The sequence below is a fragment of the Antechinus flavipes genome, chromosome 4, assembly GCF_016432865.1.
Source record: "Antechinus flavipes isolate AdamAnt ecotype Samford, QLD, Australia chromosome 4, AdamAnt_v2, whole genome shotgun sequence".
Taxonomy (NCBI): domain Eukaryota; kingdom Metazoa; phylum Chordata; class Mammalia; order Dasyuromorphia; family Dasyuridae; genus Antechinus; species Antechinus flavipes.
In genome coordinates this window covers 344,276,877-344,294,880 of record NC_067401.1, presented here as the reverse complement: position 1 = coordinate 344,294,880, position 18,004 = coordinate 344,276,877, and the positions used below count along the sequence as shown (strand labels likewise).

The 18,004-nt window shown below is 32.4% G+C and overlaps 1 protein-coding gene across 7 annotated transcripts in view; it reads right to left on the bottom strand.

Moving 5' to 3' along the window:
- Nucleotides 1-18,004, bottom strand: part of SCAF8 (SR-related CTD associated factor 8) — a 265,897-nt gene that overhangs the window by 180,516 nt on the left and 67,377 nt on the right. For all 7 annotated transcript variants that reach the window (XR_007953657.1, XR_007953658.1, XR_007953659.1 and 4 more), the window contains 8 exons: nucleotides 15,100-15,234; nucleotides 14,808-14,917; nucleotides 13,510-13,703; nucleotides 12,710-12,810; nucleotides 7,651-7,764; nucleotides 6,948-7,104; nucleotides 5,226-5,359; nucleotides 1,165-1,309 (listed from right to left, as the gene is read on the bottom strand). Coding sequence is in view for 4 of the 7 variants with exons in the window: in XM_051997983.1 (XP_051853943.1) it covers nucleotides 1,165-1,309; nucleotides 5,226-5,359; nucleotides 6,948-7,104; nucleotides 7,651-7,764; nucleotides 12,710-12,810; nucleotides 13,510-13,703; nucleotides 14,808-14,917; nucleotides 15,100-15,234 (1,090 nt within the window). In the remaining 3 variants the exon portion in view is untranslated. The remainder of the gene's footprint in view (nucleotides 1-1,164; nucleotides 1,310-5,225; nucleotides 5,360-6,947; nucleotides 7,105-7,650; nucleotides 7,765-12,709; nucleotides 12,811-13,509; nucleotides 13,704-14,807; nucleotides 14,918-15,099; nucleotides 15,235-18,004) is intronic.

The window sequence follows — 18,004 nt, the reverse complement described above, 5'->3', positions numbered from 1 at the left end:
ACTTCCTGTAAGCAGGAACAGTCTTTTGTATTTTTATGTATCACCAGTGCTTAGCATCATGCCAATCTCATAATAGGTATTTAATAAAGATTTGTTGCCGTGACATAGAATCACAGATCATTTTTTTGAGCCAAGTATAGAACCCAAATCACAAAGACTTATGCTCTTTAAAATAAACTTCACGTAGGTATGCTTAAGTTAAAAATAATCTCTTAAATTCATCAATAATCTCGTAAGATTAATTTATTAATATCATTCTATGATAATGTATATAGATTTATATGGGATACATAAACACACATCTGATGAATGTCATTTTTAAAAAAAGTTCCCTATTTTTTAAGCAAAAGAAGGGAAGTAATTTCTACCATAAATACTCCTTCATCCCATAAATACTCCTTTTTTTTTTTTCCCAATCTGGCACAATATAACACTGAAAAGCTTTCCTCTTTCTGCTTTAATTTTTTTTATTGGCATGCACAATAACATGCAAATGGGACACTGAAAAATATAATTATGGCTATCTCTAAATCACACAGCTTTTAAGATACTTCAGATTAATATAGCTATACATCAAAATGGCCTTGTTTTAAAATCAGAAATACTTAATTTAGGGAACTTTTGTTCTTAAATTTTAATTCTTTTGTCATAGAAAAATACAATTAAACATTTAAGCAGTAAGAATACATGGGAATATAAAACATAACTTAATATGTTTCAAAATTCCCCCCCCCCCATAAAAATACAAGATTTCCCTCCCCAATTTTAACTAAATTGTATTCTTAAGGACAGTGATAATGTATTCTAAATAGATACAGCCTGACTATAGTTGGCTTCAGAATCAGGGAGGTCTGAGTCTAAGTTTTGCATTACTCTATGCAATGCTCTGAGGCTAGAAATTGCAGAAAAAGTACAGACCCCTGCACTAATAAGTTTTCTTGTCCAGGGAGAAAGGGCTCGTTATACCATTGAAGTCATAGATCAAGCCCCTATTAGGTACTTGTGGTACAAGTAAATCTGAATGTAAATTTAGAATATTCATTTAAAAGTTCTTTAATAATGAAAAAGCAAATATCTCTATGTCCTCTATACTGGGAAAAATGGAAAAGAGACGATTGTAATAACAGTGGCAATACAATAACAAGTCTCTGAAGGATTTCTTACCAGGAGGTGGTTGTGATGGGTTGAAACTTGCTCTTAAGAAGGGAGGTGGAGGAATTGCACTAAATCCTGGAGGAGGAACGGACATTGACACTGGAAATGTTGGTGGAACTAAACTAACAGTAGGTACAGCTGGTGCTACTGGAATCTTTTGCAGACAGAAAAGAAAAAGACAAAACATTCACTATTCAAATATTTAAAGAAATATATCTGAAAAAAAAAAGCTGCACATTATCTTGATTTTAATGAAAATCACAATCATATTTTACATTTTCTGCTTCTAATACTTTAAAGTTCCTTTTACGCCTTTTTTGACCAGCAACTCCTTTAATATCCTGATTCATTTACTCTCATCATCCTAGAAATTCCAGATCATAACATTCATTTAAAACTGGCTTTCAGAGTAAATTTTTTAAATGATCTAAAGTTAAAAGCAAAGTAAATTTAACCAGAAAAGGAGAGAGTATTTCTATAGTATAATCTATGGACTACATTAAAGTTATAATTCATCCTTATTTCCCTTTTTAATCATTTTCTGTTCTTCATCATAATATAAAATTTGAAAACTTTTTCTCCATCATACCTTTAATACAATTCTATGATTAATGGCATTTTCATTCAATTGCACAAAAGACAGAGGGCATTAGCAAAGTATAAAGAACCATACAGACTAAAATATAATAGGAATTCTACTTACCCTAAAAACAGTAAGCCCCTGAGTACCACAATCTTTGGTTGGAGGAGTGATTACACCTTTTATTTCAAACACTTAAGCCTACATCATAATAGGACATGTAGAAAAGCAAGTACCATAGAGTACAATGTTTATCCAGCAGAAGTTATAATTAAATTCGTGTAGATGATTGTATAGTTTCATTCATTTACCTCCTAAGATTTTTTCCTAATCCTCCTCCTAAGAATTATTATTACTTCTTGCCTCTCAGAATTACTCTGTATATATCTAATGTTTATTTGTATACAAGTGTCATATTTCATATATCCTTGTCCTTCCAAATATATCTAATGTTTATTTGTATACAAGTTGTCATATTTCATATATCCTTGTCCTTCCAAATAGATTAAGCATCCATCCTGAGGATATGATATGGACAGTTTTATTTTTATCTTTGGATGGTTGGCACTTGTACCCTGGTACACAGCAGATATGTATATCTATCAGCCACTAAGTATTTAAAAAGTATCTAATATATGCCATGCATTATTCTAGGGCACTGGGGAAACAACTAAGTTTCTAGGGTGAGGAGAAAAAACATTTCATGCATTGGGAATATCCAGTGCAAATGCACAAAGATGAGAGATGAAGGGCTGTGTGACAGTGATTATAAGACTAATTTCTCTGGAACTTAAAAAGTGTGAAAGGGAATAAATTGTATTAAGTGAGAGTGGAATTGTGAAGCATTTTAAATGCCATGGATTGATGCTAGAGATGAACACTGAGATAAAGGATTGAAACTTCAGCAGCAATGTGACATAGGCAGTTGTACAAACTTCAAAATATCATTTTGGACATGTTTGGATCTCCATGAAAAATATATTATAGAGACTTGATGCAGGAAGATTAATGAGACCACTGCAATTATTGCAAATAGGGTAATGAGGGATTATTAAAACTAGGGTAGTGGTTATATAAGAAAAAGAATAGAATGATGCAGTACAAGTAAAGCTACTGAGACATGCATGAGTGATCAAAAGAATAGTGAGTGGTGTCCTTGAAAAAATAGGGAATTTTATTAGAGTGGATACTGGGTTAAGATAATGTACTCTAACTGAAAATAACTCACCATTTTGAACAAACTGAATTTGAGAAGTTTACAAGACATCTAATTTGAAATTTCTACTAAATAGCTTTTCACAGGGGACAAGGATTAGACAAGTAGATATGAGTCATCTGCATGGCACAGTAGATATTCTCTTCATCTATATAATTAGAGTAATAGTAATGTCACTCCCTTCCTGACTAGTTATGAGGACCAAATGAAATATCTGACAAATGCTCAGCATAGTGTTTGTACACAGCAAGTCTTAAATAACAAACTCACTGATAAAAGGAATTTCCTCATAAGGAATTCTAAACAAAATGAAATCACTGGGCCACTCCCTAATCTTAAATCATAATGACATTCTTCAGAAAGAAATTTTTCAAAAGCTGTAACATAACTAAATTGAAACTTGGGGAAAATCACAAACTAGAAAATTCTGAAAAAGAAGCCTCATTCAACATCTTTTTTTTTTTTTTTAATTCATTTTTGCTGCTGAGGCAATTGGGGTTAACTTGCTAGTCACACAGTCACACAGCTAGGAAGTGTTAAGTGTCTGAGGCCAGATTTGAATTCAGGTCCTCCTGACTTCAGGGCTGGTCTTCCATCCACTACACCATCTAGCTGCCCCATCCAAGTATTTTTTATTATATTTGTTTTAAATTTATGTCTGATTACTGCTTTAACTTTGGTTTTATTCTCATCTGGAAAGAATGATGAAATTATCTTTATGAATAAAATAAATTCTGTCTCCAAAATTTCTCACTTAAATCCATTTCTCTTCACCATAAAATAGTAATCATAACTTTTTTTTTGCATTTCTTTGTGTTTTCCTCTCATTTCTAAATGTTTGCTAATTTATTTAAATCCACCCTCCACATAGTTGCCAAAATGATTTTCCTAAAGTGTAGGTCTAAACATCAAACACTACATTCCTATCCACTCCATTTTTATCTTCTAATGTACTGATTTATATCAGTTTTGTTCCTCATTGCAATATAAGCTCCTCAGGAGCAGGGATTCTTTTAACCTTTTTATTGTATCCTCAAAACATAACAGAATCTGGCCTATGCTAAATTCTTAAACCTTTGCCGTATCACAGAATTCTACAAAGTCTACTCAGGTCTATGCAACTTTTTTCTGAACACTTTTATATTAAAACAACAACAACAACAACAAAACTACAATAACAACAACAACAAAAACCCAAAGGCTTACAAAAGAAAACAATTATTCTGAAATGGTGTAACTTTTTCCCCATTAATAGTTTTCAGAATCCCATGAGAATCCATGAAACCCAAATTAAGAGCTCCTCTAGTTAATTTCTAACATATTTATTTTCTTTTCCAAACACTGAAATAGCAATTGTATTGCCCAGGTTACAAAGAAACTTTCTAAACAAATAAACAAACAAAAGACAATGTGTGCTGTTTCAAAAGGAGAGAGATTTTAAAAAAACATATAATATTTTTGTAAGAATTAACTTTCAACTATCCTCACTATTAATCTTTACTTCTCTACGTAATAGAAGGAAAACAAATCAAACTTGAACATCCTTAATTTTTGTGCTAATGAAAACATGAAACCAAATGATCTAGCATCTTGAAGAAAATGTAATAACCTTATTAGCATGTAAATAATTTTAATATACTTCACTTCTTTAGTCACCTTTTTTCCCCACAATATTATCTTAATCTACTCATTCATTAGAGGAAAAACATGGCATTCATTCACTTCATTTCCAGCTCTTTAATATTAGAAATGTAATATGTAGCAATATACTAAAATTTTAGTACAGAAAGTAATTTTGATATCTTTAGGAATAGGATTTTATTTATACAGCTTAGGTCAAATTGTTGCAAATTCTGAAGTGGTCTAAATTAATATGAACTGATAATCCAAAAATTACATTCTGATTAATAACTTTAACTTCTTCTTTCACCAAATGAAAAAATAAAAAGTATCACCATCTATTGGCCTGAGGCAACTAATTGAGAGTGGATAGAGTAGCTCTGGAGTTAAGAGGACCTGGGTTCAAATCTGAATTCAGATGCTTAATACTAGTTTATGATCCTAAGCAAATCACTTAACCCCAAGTGTCTCAAAAAAAAAAAAAAAATCTGTTTGATTCTCTCTGGTCAGAAAGAAAAGATAATTTACAATTGAAAATACAGAATAATAAAAAATTAACATAATTTCAAAAACATTTCTAATAAAAGATGAGTAAGTGCCTAAAAATGTTTATGAAGTGACTAAATATAAACCACTTCAGATAATCATACTAACCGGCAACATAGCAACAGGTGGAGGATAAACTTCAGCCTGTGTAGTAACCACTGGTGTCTTTTCAACTGTTGTCGGACTCTCTACAGTTTGGACAGGTTCTTTGACAGGCTCAGAAGTCTTCACAGTTTCCCATTCTGAAAAAGAAAAAAAATCAACACTAACTTTATGAATCTAATTGACTTTAAAAGCCTTTAAAAATCACTTTCCATATTTAAGGATGCTGCAGATCCTTACACTGTGTTCATCAGACACATTTAGAATGTAGTATCTATTTCTAGATATCTTTAAAAAATAAGGAAAAATAGAGCATATGCTGACAAAATAGGATAACAATACTGTGAAGGTACTAGAAATCACATTTTAAAGCTATGCCTAAAGAATCCTAAAGAAGGACCGATGGGAACATGGTATTTTAAAAAAAATACTCCACATAAAAGAAGGTTCTTACTTGTGTGGCAGAAACATGATCAACTGGCATGAAAACTACAGGAAAATTAAGTATCTCTAACAACTTCAACTATTCAACAATGGGCTAATGGGATTCCTTGCAAAAGAAGATTCCTACATGGGACAAAAAGAAGTACTTGATGACTTCTGGTATCTCTAGTTTCATAAAGATAAATGAAAGCTGTTGTGTTCTTTTTCTTCTTTAAAATATAAGGTGATTCTCTCTGGGGGAGAGGGTAGGTTTCTCGGGGAGGTTTTCTTGGAGGCAGCCTTAGTATCAGTTCAGATCAATAATTATCCCAAAATGCAGCCAGCTGGTAAAAATACAAATGTTTATTTCTCCTTCCAAGTCTTGTCTCTTTCCTTGGGCCCGGATAGCTAGATTCTTACAAGTCTATCTCTCTGCTTGGTTCCAAGAGCTCCCTCCGAAAATGTCTCCAAATCCAAAGGTTTTGTCCTTCAGCCTCTGCCTCTGCTTTCTTCAGCCTCCAGCCAGCACAAAGATGGAATGAATCTCTTGTCTCCTTCACTTGGGGCTCGGCTGCTTTCTGGCGAGTCTTTCAGACCAACTTGGTCTCAGTGGGGATAGTGCAGGAGCCCAGCCACCACAGCGAGCCTTCTCAATCTCCCACTCAACTCTCGATTCGTAGCTTCTTCCTCTGAAAACTCTTCTTCCGCCGCCAGCCAGCCAAGTGGAAAATATTCAAATGAATCACTCTTCATTGGCTTATAGATGACTCTTCTGAGAGAATGGGATGATGCATTTTCTCCCATAGTGCTCTCTGGCCCTAAGAGCTTCAAGGGAGGTGTGAATTCAGATATCTCATACTAAACTCTGAAATTTCCCAAACGTGTGAATTCCAATGAGTAAAGGTGCAAACACCAGCATTGTATCAATTAGTTCTACTTAGTAACTTGTTTCAGGTTCTGGCCCAAAACATCTTCTTGTAGGATCAAATCAATAATCTAAGTTAGCAATTTGTAAAGATTCCAACAGAAAGCAATGACTCAAACTTAGGCTATTTCATATGGAAAGAGATTTGAGCTAAACACATCAGATTCTGGGAAAAATTTGATTTCAACTCTCCTGTTTTTGCCCAATCAAAAATTCTCCAAATAACAGTGCTGGGAAAACTAAGCTTTGGTAGGATGAAATGCCACCAAGCCTTCTGGAATAACCTATTCATTATACCACAGTAGAGAAATAAAATTTCTATTAAATTTGCTTTCATTTATTAAGACTATTATGAATCAAAGTATTAGAAGAATTCTTACCACTATTCACAGTCTCCTGATCAATCATCCCTCCTTCAGCAAAGCCATCTAGGTCATCCACCTTTACTTTCTCCCACGGTATATAAGTAACTCCAAGATCTACATCCCAAAATTGTTTATACTCTGTTTTTACACCTTTATTTAAAGCCCAAGCAATCTGAAAAAACAAACAACTTGTAAGCTTATATAGCAGAAGCAAACACATCTCAAAAATTAAGTACAACGTTCCCAATATTGAAATTAATTCAATTTACTTTAAGGGCATATTTCTGTGTGGTTTTGCAGAATTTCCCCAAATTTGGCTTGAATAATATCTAAATACAACCTATAATCACTATTTTGTGTATTTCTTTTTCCCTTTCAAAGAAAGCTCATTTATTGAATATTTCAGTACCATTATAGAAGTTCTTTAAAAACTGCTTCAGGGGACAAAAGTAAGACTTTTCACTTCTGTAGTACATTTTTTTTTCATGGTTTCTATTTTCTTTTTACCTAACTACAATCTTTCTTTGAAGGAAACATCCTCAATAACAGTTCTCCATCTTTTCATCTATGGGCTGTACAGGCAACTACCATTTACTTCTTGAGCTTCACTATAAAAATACTGCCCCAAACCCATGTTTTCTTAGTTAAATTCCAATGAGGTACTAAAAATAAACAAATCCCATATCAAATATCTTTTAACACCACAAAAATACCTTACCTTTATAACTTTGGATCCAATTTTGTAAGATCCGGAACTAAGTTTCTGAAGTGCCCGATAAGAATCTTGTCTATGAACCATACAAACATAGGCACAGCCTCGTGGAGGAATCATCTACAGGAAAAACAAAACAAAACAAAACAAACCCACCATTATGCTAAATTACAAAAGCAGTTGAAGGGTAAAGAAGACCGACAGAGGAAGAGAATATTTCCTACAATGTATAACCACTAATATCATACCAAACAAGAAAATGGAGTACGCAAATGACACTGATGACAACCTTGGGAAATATTGTACAAAAAATGTCATTTCCTAAACTAATATACCAAATATAAGACTATAAATTTCTAAAATTTTTTATTATCACTTTATTTTAAATAAACATAAATTATGGTATTTTAAATTTTATTTTTAAAATGTTTTGAATAATTTGGGAAATGGAAAATCCCTGATCAATTTATTAAAAGTACTAACACATTAAAATTACTGCTGTTCTAAAAAAATACAATCTTACTTTCCTAGATGATTTATACTTTTCAAAGTATTTTTTAAGCCCACATTTCTGCATGTAGGCACAGGATAGACATTTCAGATCTTGAAAGGTACTAAAAGTACCTTCAAGCATGATATAATAATGTATCTTATTATATCAGCATATAAGTTTGATATGGTGATTTACAAAGGCCATTTATTTTTTTTCTCAAAATAGCTGGAAAAAACGAAACAAAAACAAAAACAATGAGACACTTTCTTACATTTCCTACTCCCCAAAAAATAAATAGCTGAGGGGCAGCTAGGTGGTACAGTAGAGAGAGCACCAGCCCTGAAGTCAGGAGGACCTGAGTTCAAATCTGGCCTCAAACATTTAAACACTTCTTAGCTGCGTAACCCTGGGCAAGTCACTTAACCCCAATTACCTCAGGAAAAAAAAAGAAAAATAGCTGAGTTTACTTGGAAAATTGGACAATCAAAAAACAAAAACCAATTTCCCCCAAATCTCTTTATAGAAAATAATTAAGTTCACTTATCTCTACAGAGCATACATACTATATTTAAAGATTCATATAGCCCAGTCTGTGATTTTATTAATGCTAATATTCCCTTCCAATAATGCAGATGGTAAGCCATGCATGTCCATCCATCACATGTGACCTCTTTTTCCATACCCTGCAATAAGTTTACTACAATTTTCTAATCAACATGTTAGGGGCTTTCCTCACATTTTCTTGGCAACTGAAAGGTAACAATGAGGCACAAGAGCTGTCTGGCACTTTTTTCTTTCCATATGACCAGATCATCTTTTTCAATCACATATTTCTTTGATGACATGCTTTGCTCTGATGCAAAGAACAAAAGATTCCAATATGCTTGCTTGATGATTCCAAAAAAAGCATCTGAGTCATTGGAATAAAATATTGTCTTAAAAAAAGCTTTCCTCCAATAAGATGTCTCTTGCTACATATTCTAAAATCATATAAGATTATTTGAAATGTATAACAGAAATATAAAATTTCTGGATGATGGTCAGACAATGAACGTCACATAAGGCATGATAGGGAAAGATGTTCACGAAACACGTTCACCATCAAAATTGAGAATATAACAGAGTCCCAGTTGAAGAAGGATTTTTTAATAGATGGAGAGGCACTGAAGCTGCGCCTATTTGTAAGGGACGTCATGACGATTGCATCTCAAGGTCTACACCACTGTTGACATTCCAGGATGAAATTCATAAAGGCAGAAACCTATACTTTCCATTAATATAGGCCTTGTAAAGACACTGCAATCAATGAGTTGAACCCAGAATTAGAACAGGAATAAGATAGTACATCAGAATGCTCTGAGAAGTAGAAAAGTTCTTTTAATGACTCCCACACTTATTTTTGACACAATAACAATTTTATTAATGCCAATATTTTACTGATTTTTTCCTACAGTTTCAAAACATTCAATGTGGTCTATAACATATCAAAATCTTCATAAAGGAAAACTGCAAAATGAATAAGGAATTCCCATTTCACTATTAGATATTTTATTTCATTTTGGGAGACCATATTTTTAAACTCTAAAAAAGATTATGATCAAGATTCAGATTATCATGCAGACTTAAAACATGGGTTCCAGATAAAAAAGATGGATTGCCTTAGAACTAAGATAACTATTGGTACAATTCAACTATTAGCTATTAAATGCCAACATTTCATTCCAGAATAAGGGAAACTGTTCAACAGTATCAATTTGCTAATTCCCAATGCAAAAAGAAAGGGTATGAAATGTATAACAATACAAATTGTGGAACTTTTCTCTTAATTTTAAAAATTAGTGAAAAAAAAATTTAGACAATGCAAACCATAAAATAATTTAAAATACATAATTTAAACATGTAATTATCAACACTTTATTATATGGAGGAACATTTCACATCTCAGTAAAATAAAATTAATTTAAAATTTTAAACAATCACCTAAACTTATGAATTCTAGGGAAGAAACAAGTTATTGTTTGCAATCAGATAACAACCATATTATAATTTATTTTCCAATACTTTAGTCTTAGGCCACTGGAATTCTAGAGTTAGAAGGGACTTTAACTCCCTCATTTTAACAAAAAGGGAAAATAAAGCCTGAAGAGTCTGACTTCACAGTAACACAGCAGGAATTCAAATTCAAGTCTTATGATTTTAAATCGAATGTTCTTTTTACTATCACGGAGAAAATAATCATATGATTACTCTAAAATAAAAATTCTCAGGATATACAGACATGCCCATGTACGTACATGTACATATACACACACAGCAGTCTTTAATTTTTAAAACTTTTTAAATTATTAATGTATAGCTACCAACCAAATTGCTTTAAAAACGAGAATTTTTTACAATTATAGTAATTCATTGTTAATGGAATACTGAATTGGTTTTAAGCATTCTAGAAAATAATTTGGCATAATTCAAGAAAAGTTACTAAGTTATTAATATCCTTTGATGCCGAGTCTATTAAGGCTAATAGGCATAAAAACATTCACTGTAGCATTCATTATTTGTAAAAATCAAAAGAATGAAAACAAAATTGCCAGATGATAGTGGAATAGCCAAACTATGGCATATGAAATGGATTACTAGCATGCTGAAAGGAATAAAAAATAAATTTAGAGAAAGATGGCATGATTTGTATGAAGTAATGCTGAACAAGAAAAAAAGCAAAGCCTAAATAACATTGCTATTATGAAATAAAAGTCAACACAGAGAGGCAACAGAAATCTGATTAAATATAATGATGAATGGTAGAACTGTATATTCTATTTTTATATTAATAACCAGGAAACTTAACTTTTCAGGAAATATTCTTTGTAGAACAATCTGTTTGCATGTCTATAAGGAATTGTCCTTTGCTTTAAAGATATTTTAAAAGGAAAAAAGTGGTAACTTCATCCAGAAAAATAAATGAGCAGCACAAAAATCAGCAAAAAAATTTTTTTTAACTAACCTGTTTTTAAACTAAAACTTTACATTTTGGCAACTGAAAAATCCAAATGTATATAATGGACTTCTTCAAACATGGACCAAATCAGTTCCAATAGAGCAGTAATGGACTGAACCAGCTACACCCAGCATCAGAACTCTGGGATATGACTATGAACTACTACATAGAATTCCCAATCCCTCTATTTTTGTCTGCCTGCATTTTCTATTTTCTTCACAAGTTAATGGTACACTATTTCAAAGTCCGATTCTTTTTGTACAGCAAAATAACTATGTATATGTATTATATATCTTGAATTTCACTTATGCTTTAACATATTTAATATGTATTGGTCAACCTGCCATCTGAAGGAGAGGGTGAGGGAAAGGAGGGGAAAAATTGGAACAAAAGGTTTTGCAGTTGTCAATGCTGAAAAATTACCCATGCATATATCTTGTAAATAAAAAGCTATAATATTAAAAAAAAAAAAAAATTCCTAATTCTGATCCTAGGCAAGTCACTTAACCCCAATTGCCTGCCTCAGGGGGAAAAAAATCTATTCAAAACAGTACTAGCTACAAGAGCTATCTGCTCAAAAATTTTCATAGGAACATTAGAAATAATTACAAAAAACAATAATTGAAAGCAACCTAACAGTCCACAACAGCAGGAGAATTAAATAAGTTGTGACACATAAATGTAACAACACACTACAAAGAGACTTAGATGAACAAATGAGGAAAATTATGAAAGGAAAAGATCTTCTTGAAATAATGCAAAGCAAAAAAGGCAAAATCAGAAAAATTGAAAACATCATGACAGAAAGAAAAAATAAATGTAAAAAAAAATCAACCAAAAATCATGATGAAGACCAAAAAGAATGAAGTAGAAAAGGGCTTCAGTATTTCATGCATAGAAATTAATTTAAATTACAAATAAAATAAATTTTGTTCTCTGTATCAATGTTTAAGCTTAAATTCTAAAATAATAATTAAAAACCTATCTAAGGGTAAAAAACAATAACAACAAAACTTATCCAAGGAGATTTAAAATCTGATAACTTCTTTTTATCTTTTCATATTTCATTCTTGGACATTCAGAAGTATTCTACTCTTATCAGAGCTTCCTTAAAATCTCAGGTGCTCAATATGGGTCAGTGGATGAATAATGGTGGTATAGTTCTCACTTATAAAAGTATTTTTAAAAAGCTGGTTCAATACTAATACTCTTCCTTGAATTTCTACAACCTCTTCACTTTATGAAAACCAGCAATTAGAGCTGCTTAACACAAGACCAAATAAAGGTTGACAGTTAAATGCTCTTAAGTTTTTAATTTATACATAACTTGGAGTGGTTGTTCATATTTTATTAGAATACTATAAAAACACTTACAAGAACCTTCAAAATATCTTGTCACAAATTTGCTAGGACATTAACTCAGTTACAATGTCATTCATACCATTAGGCAACAAGCTGAAATGAAAGCTGAAAAATGAAGTGTTAAATAAGCAGCTATTAATGCAAAAAGTTGAGGCAGTCTGCATTTTTAAAAATTTTTGAATATGAATAGTTATTATTTGAAAAGTAATACTTACATTAATGGATTCAATCTGTCCAAATTCTTCAAAAAGATTGGTTAAATCTTGCTGTGTAGCTTTCTTATCTACTTGACCAACCCAGAGAGTAGTACTACAGACTGTGAAAAAACAGACAAATAGCTTGAACTTTTTGTGTATAAATTTTATTTTTCAGTAGGTTATGGGAATAAGCTATGATTTTATTAGTAGAGATATCTCAGTAGGAACTTTTCTAGTGGGCTATGACTTGGTAGCTAAGTTTCAAGTAGTTTCCTAGAGCAGCAAACATTATCTTTAGTGATTTGAGCCTACATATACCCCCAATTACAGGCTTAGAATTCTATTCACTACATCAATGGCTATATTATAATACATAAGTGTAATAGTATACATAGCCTAGCTATAATTGTGAAAAAGGAAAAATTCCTGTTATTAAAGATTACTATTGAGAGAAGATAGTATTTCAATGTAAATTGAAAATATACATTCAAATTCAAACTAGACAAAATTTGCTTTTGGTTCTGAGTTATAATTGTTTTCTAACTATGCAACTATCCAACATTAAGAAATCAGATGTAATTACCAGAAAAGATATTGGAAAGCGATATTTCTTTATTTAATCCTAAATTGGGAAGTAAAATAAATTCTTGTAGACTGCCTACTACTTTTCCTTTTTCTATACTATGAGTTATGTGTATATTTTTCACATTTTATCATTCAAAATCAATACTTAGTAATAGGACTCACAGTGGAAAAGAAATTCTCTAGTTTTCTCTAAAAGTAAAGGATCTAGGAACATATGAACAGATAATACTTACCACTTAATGTTTTAGATCGGATTGGAGGCAATCCTTTTTTCTGTCTTTCTTTCTCCCTTTCCCTAGCTCTTCTTTCGCTAGAGTAGGAACGAGAAGATTTTCTTTTCCTTTCTCTTGACCGTGAGCGTGATCGCTTTCTGTGTTTGCGCTTTCGAGAACCAGAGCGTGACCTGGACCTTCGTTTTCTTGGTGATCTATTAAAAAAATCAACATACATTTTATGTTTTAGAGTATCTTATGAGCAAGTTCCATTGGAAAGGGCTCAGATTTCATGAGAAAGGGACAGTAAGACTATTCTATTGCCTTGGACCTTGTGCTTTTTCCATTATAGGCAAGTCCTCATAAAACTTTTTAAGTCAAAATTAAAAATTTCTTCTATCTCTACAAAGCCATTCTGTACATCCAGACCCCAAGTGTGTCTGCTAGGTGTGTGGAGGTGTTTGGAGAGTGAAATATGTTATCTGAGGAAGTCCTTCACCTTTTTTTGTGTTTCTTCCACTATATCACTCATAGTAAAACAACACTGCTGGCATGGCAGATAATAAAGCAAGAACAATGCTAAAGATGTCACTGCATTTAGTAACTGTTAGAACGCTTGATTATGGATCAGGAGATTTATCCATAAAAATCAACAAAGTAGACTAGAGGATTGGCAAAATTAATTCTGATTCAAAATTCTATTAATCTAATGGACTAAGCCTGTTTCTGAGGCTTTATATGATATCTTATTATCACAAAAAGCTCCAATTAATGAATTGTCTTTTAAACATCTAGACTGGCAAGGCAAATGTAAACTTAATGGCTAAATATCACTACTTCACAAACAAGTTCAGTCATAGTCTAGAATCACACAGCAAGTATCTGAGGCCAGATTTGAACTCAAGAAGATGAGTCTACCTGACTCCAGGCTCAGCACTTTATCCACTGTGCCATCTAGATGCCCTCAAAAATAATTCCTTACATTCCCTAATGGTAATAGTTGGTTTGGTATAATTATGCAAAATCAGGTAAAAGATAAGTCACACATTATATTGTGACATAATATAATAGGCTGTTTTTTTTTAAAAAAAATTCTTAAATACTTTTTACTTTTTGAGTAGCAGGAAATGTTATACAAGTCAATTTCAAACTTCTGCATAAATGAATTATTTTAATTAATTCTGAAAGAAATGAAAACTGAGGGGAGGGGGGGAGGAAGGATGTTACGTCAAATATAACATCCTTACATTTTAGGTTAAAGCACAAAGACCACAATTAATGCACAAAAGTTCAGTTCTAAAGATTAAGGATTTAAAAACCTTGACCGAGATCTTGAATGTGTTCTTGATCTAGAGCGAATAGGCACTTTCTTTTCTTCTTGCTCAAAGATCTCTTCAGCAACATCTTGCCCTTCATCTAACTCCATATCCTTGAAATAGAAAAGAACAATATAAAGTTGAAAGAAAATCTCAAAATTCAAAGCAAATTTTATATCAAAGAATAGTCTTAACAAATAAGAAATGTTACCATTAAAAAGTATACTATAAATTTGGCAGCATTTTTCATTTCTAATTTATAGAAGATATTCTAGGTCTATAAATCGAATTTTACCTGTTGCTGAATATCTATAGAATCATCCAAGTTTGTCTCAGGTTCAAGGAACTGCTGTTGGCTACTTCCCTGTGATGGTGATGCAGAGTGCTCTGAACCAAATGTACTTTCTGGATTCTCTTGAGTAACAGTTACCTATGGAAAAAAACACAAGGGAAAATGACAAGTGGACATAAACATGTAATTCTACAAATAAGAAGGAAACATTTAATAAGTGACTCTTATGTATGAGATACTGTACAAATATTACCTAATTAGATCCAACAATCTGAGAGTTAAGATATTCCCATTTTACAAGTGAGAAAACAATGCAGAGAATGGTGAAATGACTTGCCCAACGTCACATACCTAATAATGATTAGATGTTGGATTTGAACCTAAATCTTTCTGATTCTGACTCTAGGCCAAGTGTTTTTTTTTTTCCTCTTTCTTGTTTTAGAGGGGTGTGGGATGGGTGGGAGAGAGAAGCAGAATGAAAGTATTCTATGAGGTTATCTAATCAATTCACCTATAACATGGCTGACAAGTTGGCAATCAACATGTTTAAGAATCTTTAGTTCTAGAGATAGGGAGCCAATATTTTCCAAGAAGGCACAATGCACTTCTTGAACAATGGTTGGGAAATTTACAAAAAATCTGATATTAGCCTCTATAATTTCCACTTCATTGCTCCAAGTTCTGCCCTTTGGAGCAGAACTATTATAAATTTTATAATAATTTACAAATTTATAAATCTAATCACATAGTACCTTATACAGGAAATTGATAATAATGCTTGTAATAATGCCTATTGACTGATTCAATATGACAATTCTTCAAACACTTATACCCACTATCAACTACCCTGAAGTCTTCTCCTCTTTAAGCTAACTTCCCTATGTACATTAATTAGTACAATCTAGCAAGTGTTTATTAAGAGTCTACTAAGTGCCAGGTGCTATCCTTGGCTCTAAGGATAAAAGAATAAAAGCCAAACTGTACCTGCCTTCAATAAACTTAATTTTAATAGATGAAACAATATGCCCATATAAAATATACACAAAACAGACAGAAGATAATCTTGGAGAAAAGTAAAAGTGGTGAGGTCAGTAATGTGCTGGAGACAGCTTGTACAAGCACACAAATGTTGACTGTTAAAGCTTTAGTGTGAGCATTTATACCTCTGAAATAAATTGAAGGGCAGAAAGGGACCTGAAAGATAATCTAGTCTGGTGATGTCAAACTCAAAAAGAAATAGTCAAATAAATGTCTCCTCCCCAACCCACTCACAAAAAAAAAAAAAAGAGATAGAGCACAGGACCTGGAGTCAAGAAGAACTGAATTCAAATCTAGCCTCACATCCTGCCTAGCCCTGGACAAGTCATTTTATCTCTGACAAAGTGGATCCAATGGATCCACTAGGGAAGGTCTCTGCCAAGAAAAGGCCAAATGGGGACAACAAGGGCTGGACAAGGCTGTCACAACTGAGCAACAACCAGAGAGAAGTTTTCCTGATACCAGGACCAGCCTTCTAGTCACTGTGCTACCCAAAATGCCCTTATTAATATGCCTATTAGCAACCTTTGTGTTATATATGTTTATTTTAATGTGCCTATTAACACTTTTATGTTATATATTATGTGTTAATTTTAATATGTGCCTATTAACAATCTTTGTGTTATATGTTATATATTAATTTTAATGTGTGCCTATTAACAATTTTGTATTATCTTAATTTTTAACATATGCCATTAAAATTTTTTGTTTTATAAAAAAAAAAAAAAAGAATACATCCAATAAAAAAAAATAACATAAGTCAAAAAAAAAGAAAAAATTAAGAAATGGTATTCACTAATCCATAAATAAGGATCTCTAGGACCTGCATATTGAACTTGAATTTCAAATAAAATATTATCTATTTTTTAATTGTATTTTGTTAACTATTTCCCAATAATTTAATCTGGTTCAAGTAGAAGTCAAATGTTGCAGATCTCATGTATGATACCTCTTGTGTAACCTAAACCCTACTCCCAGTTTTAAGTTAAGGAAACTGAGTCTCAGAGAACTTCAGTGCCCAAAGCCACACTGATGTTTTTGTTCATTATACTCAAAGAGGAACAATGACATCTCTATATCTGGGTCAAGGTACTTTATGTTTTGAATGTGGCACAAATTTCATTTGAAAATTTGGGACAGAGGTGTCTCTAGAGTTGTACATCTCATATTTATTTTGAGCTACTGCAATTAAGCTTTGTTCATAGAGCACAGCATCTTCTTTGATATAATCATGCCATGCGGGGAAGTTCTGTATTTCTCCTATGTCTCACAATCAATTCCAAAGTTCTTCTGAGAGACCTTGAAAGTGTTCTTGTATTGCTCTTTGTGAACTGTGTGAATGCCTGCCTTGTGTGATTTCTCCATAAAGTGTCTTCTTGACAAATGCATATTTGACATTTGAATAAAGTGGTCAGCTCATCAGAGGTGTGCTTTCTGCAGTGGAATTTGATTGCTTGACAGTTCACTTTAAATGAAGACCTCAATGTCCAATACCTTATCTTGTTAGACAATCTTCAGAAGCTTCCTAATAATTCAAATAGTTCAATTTGCACTGGTACACTGCACAGGTATGCAACAATGAAATCAACACAATGGCTCTACAGACCTTCAGTTTGGTAGGGACTCTAATATCTCTTCTCTCCCAAACACTGAACTAACTCTTTCAAAGTTTATATCAATTTAATCATCTCTGTGTATATTCTGGGAGTAAAGGTAAAATGAACTTTTCTACAACATTCAGAGTTTCTCCATTTGCTATAACCGGTGGTTCCATGTAGGGAAATGGCTGCTGGAGAACCTGTTTTCTTGGTGTTGTCAGGACAAAATTAATACAAGTGGCAGAGAACTGATCCATACTCTATTGCATCTC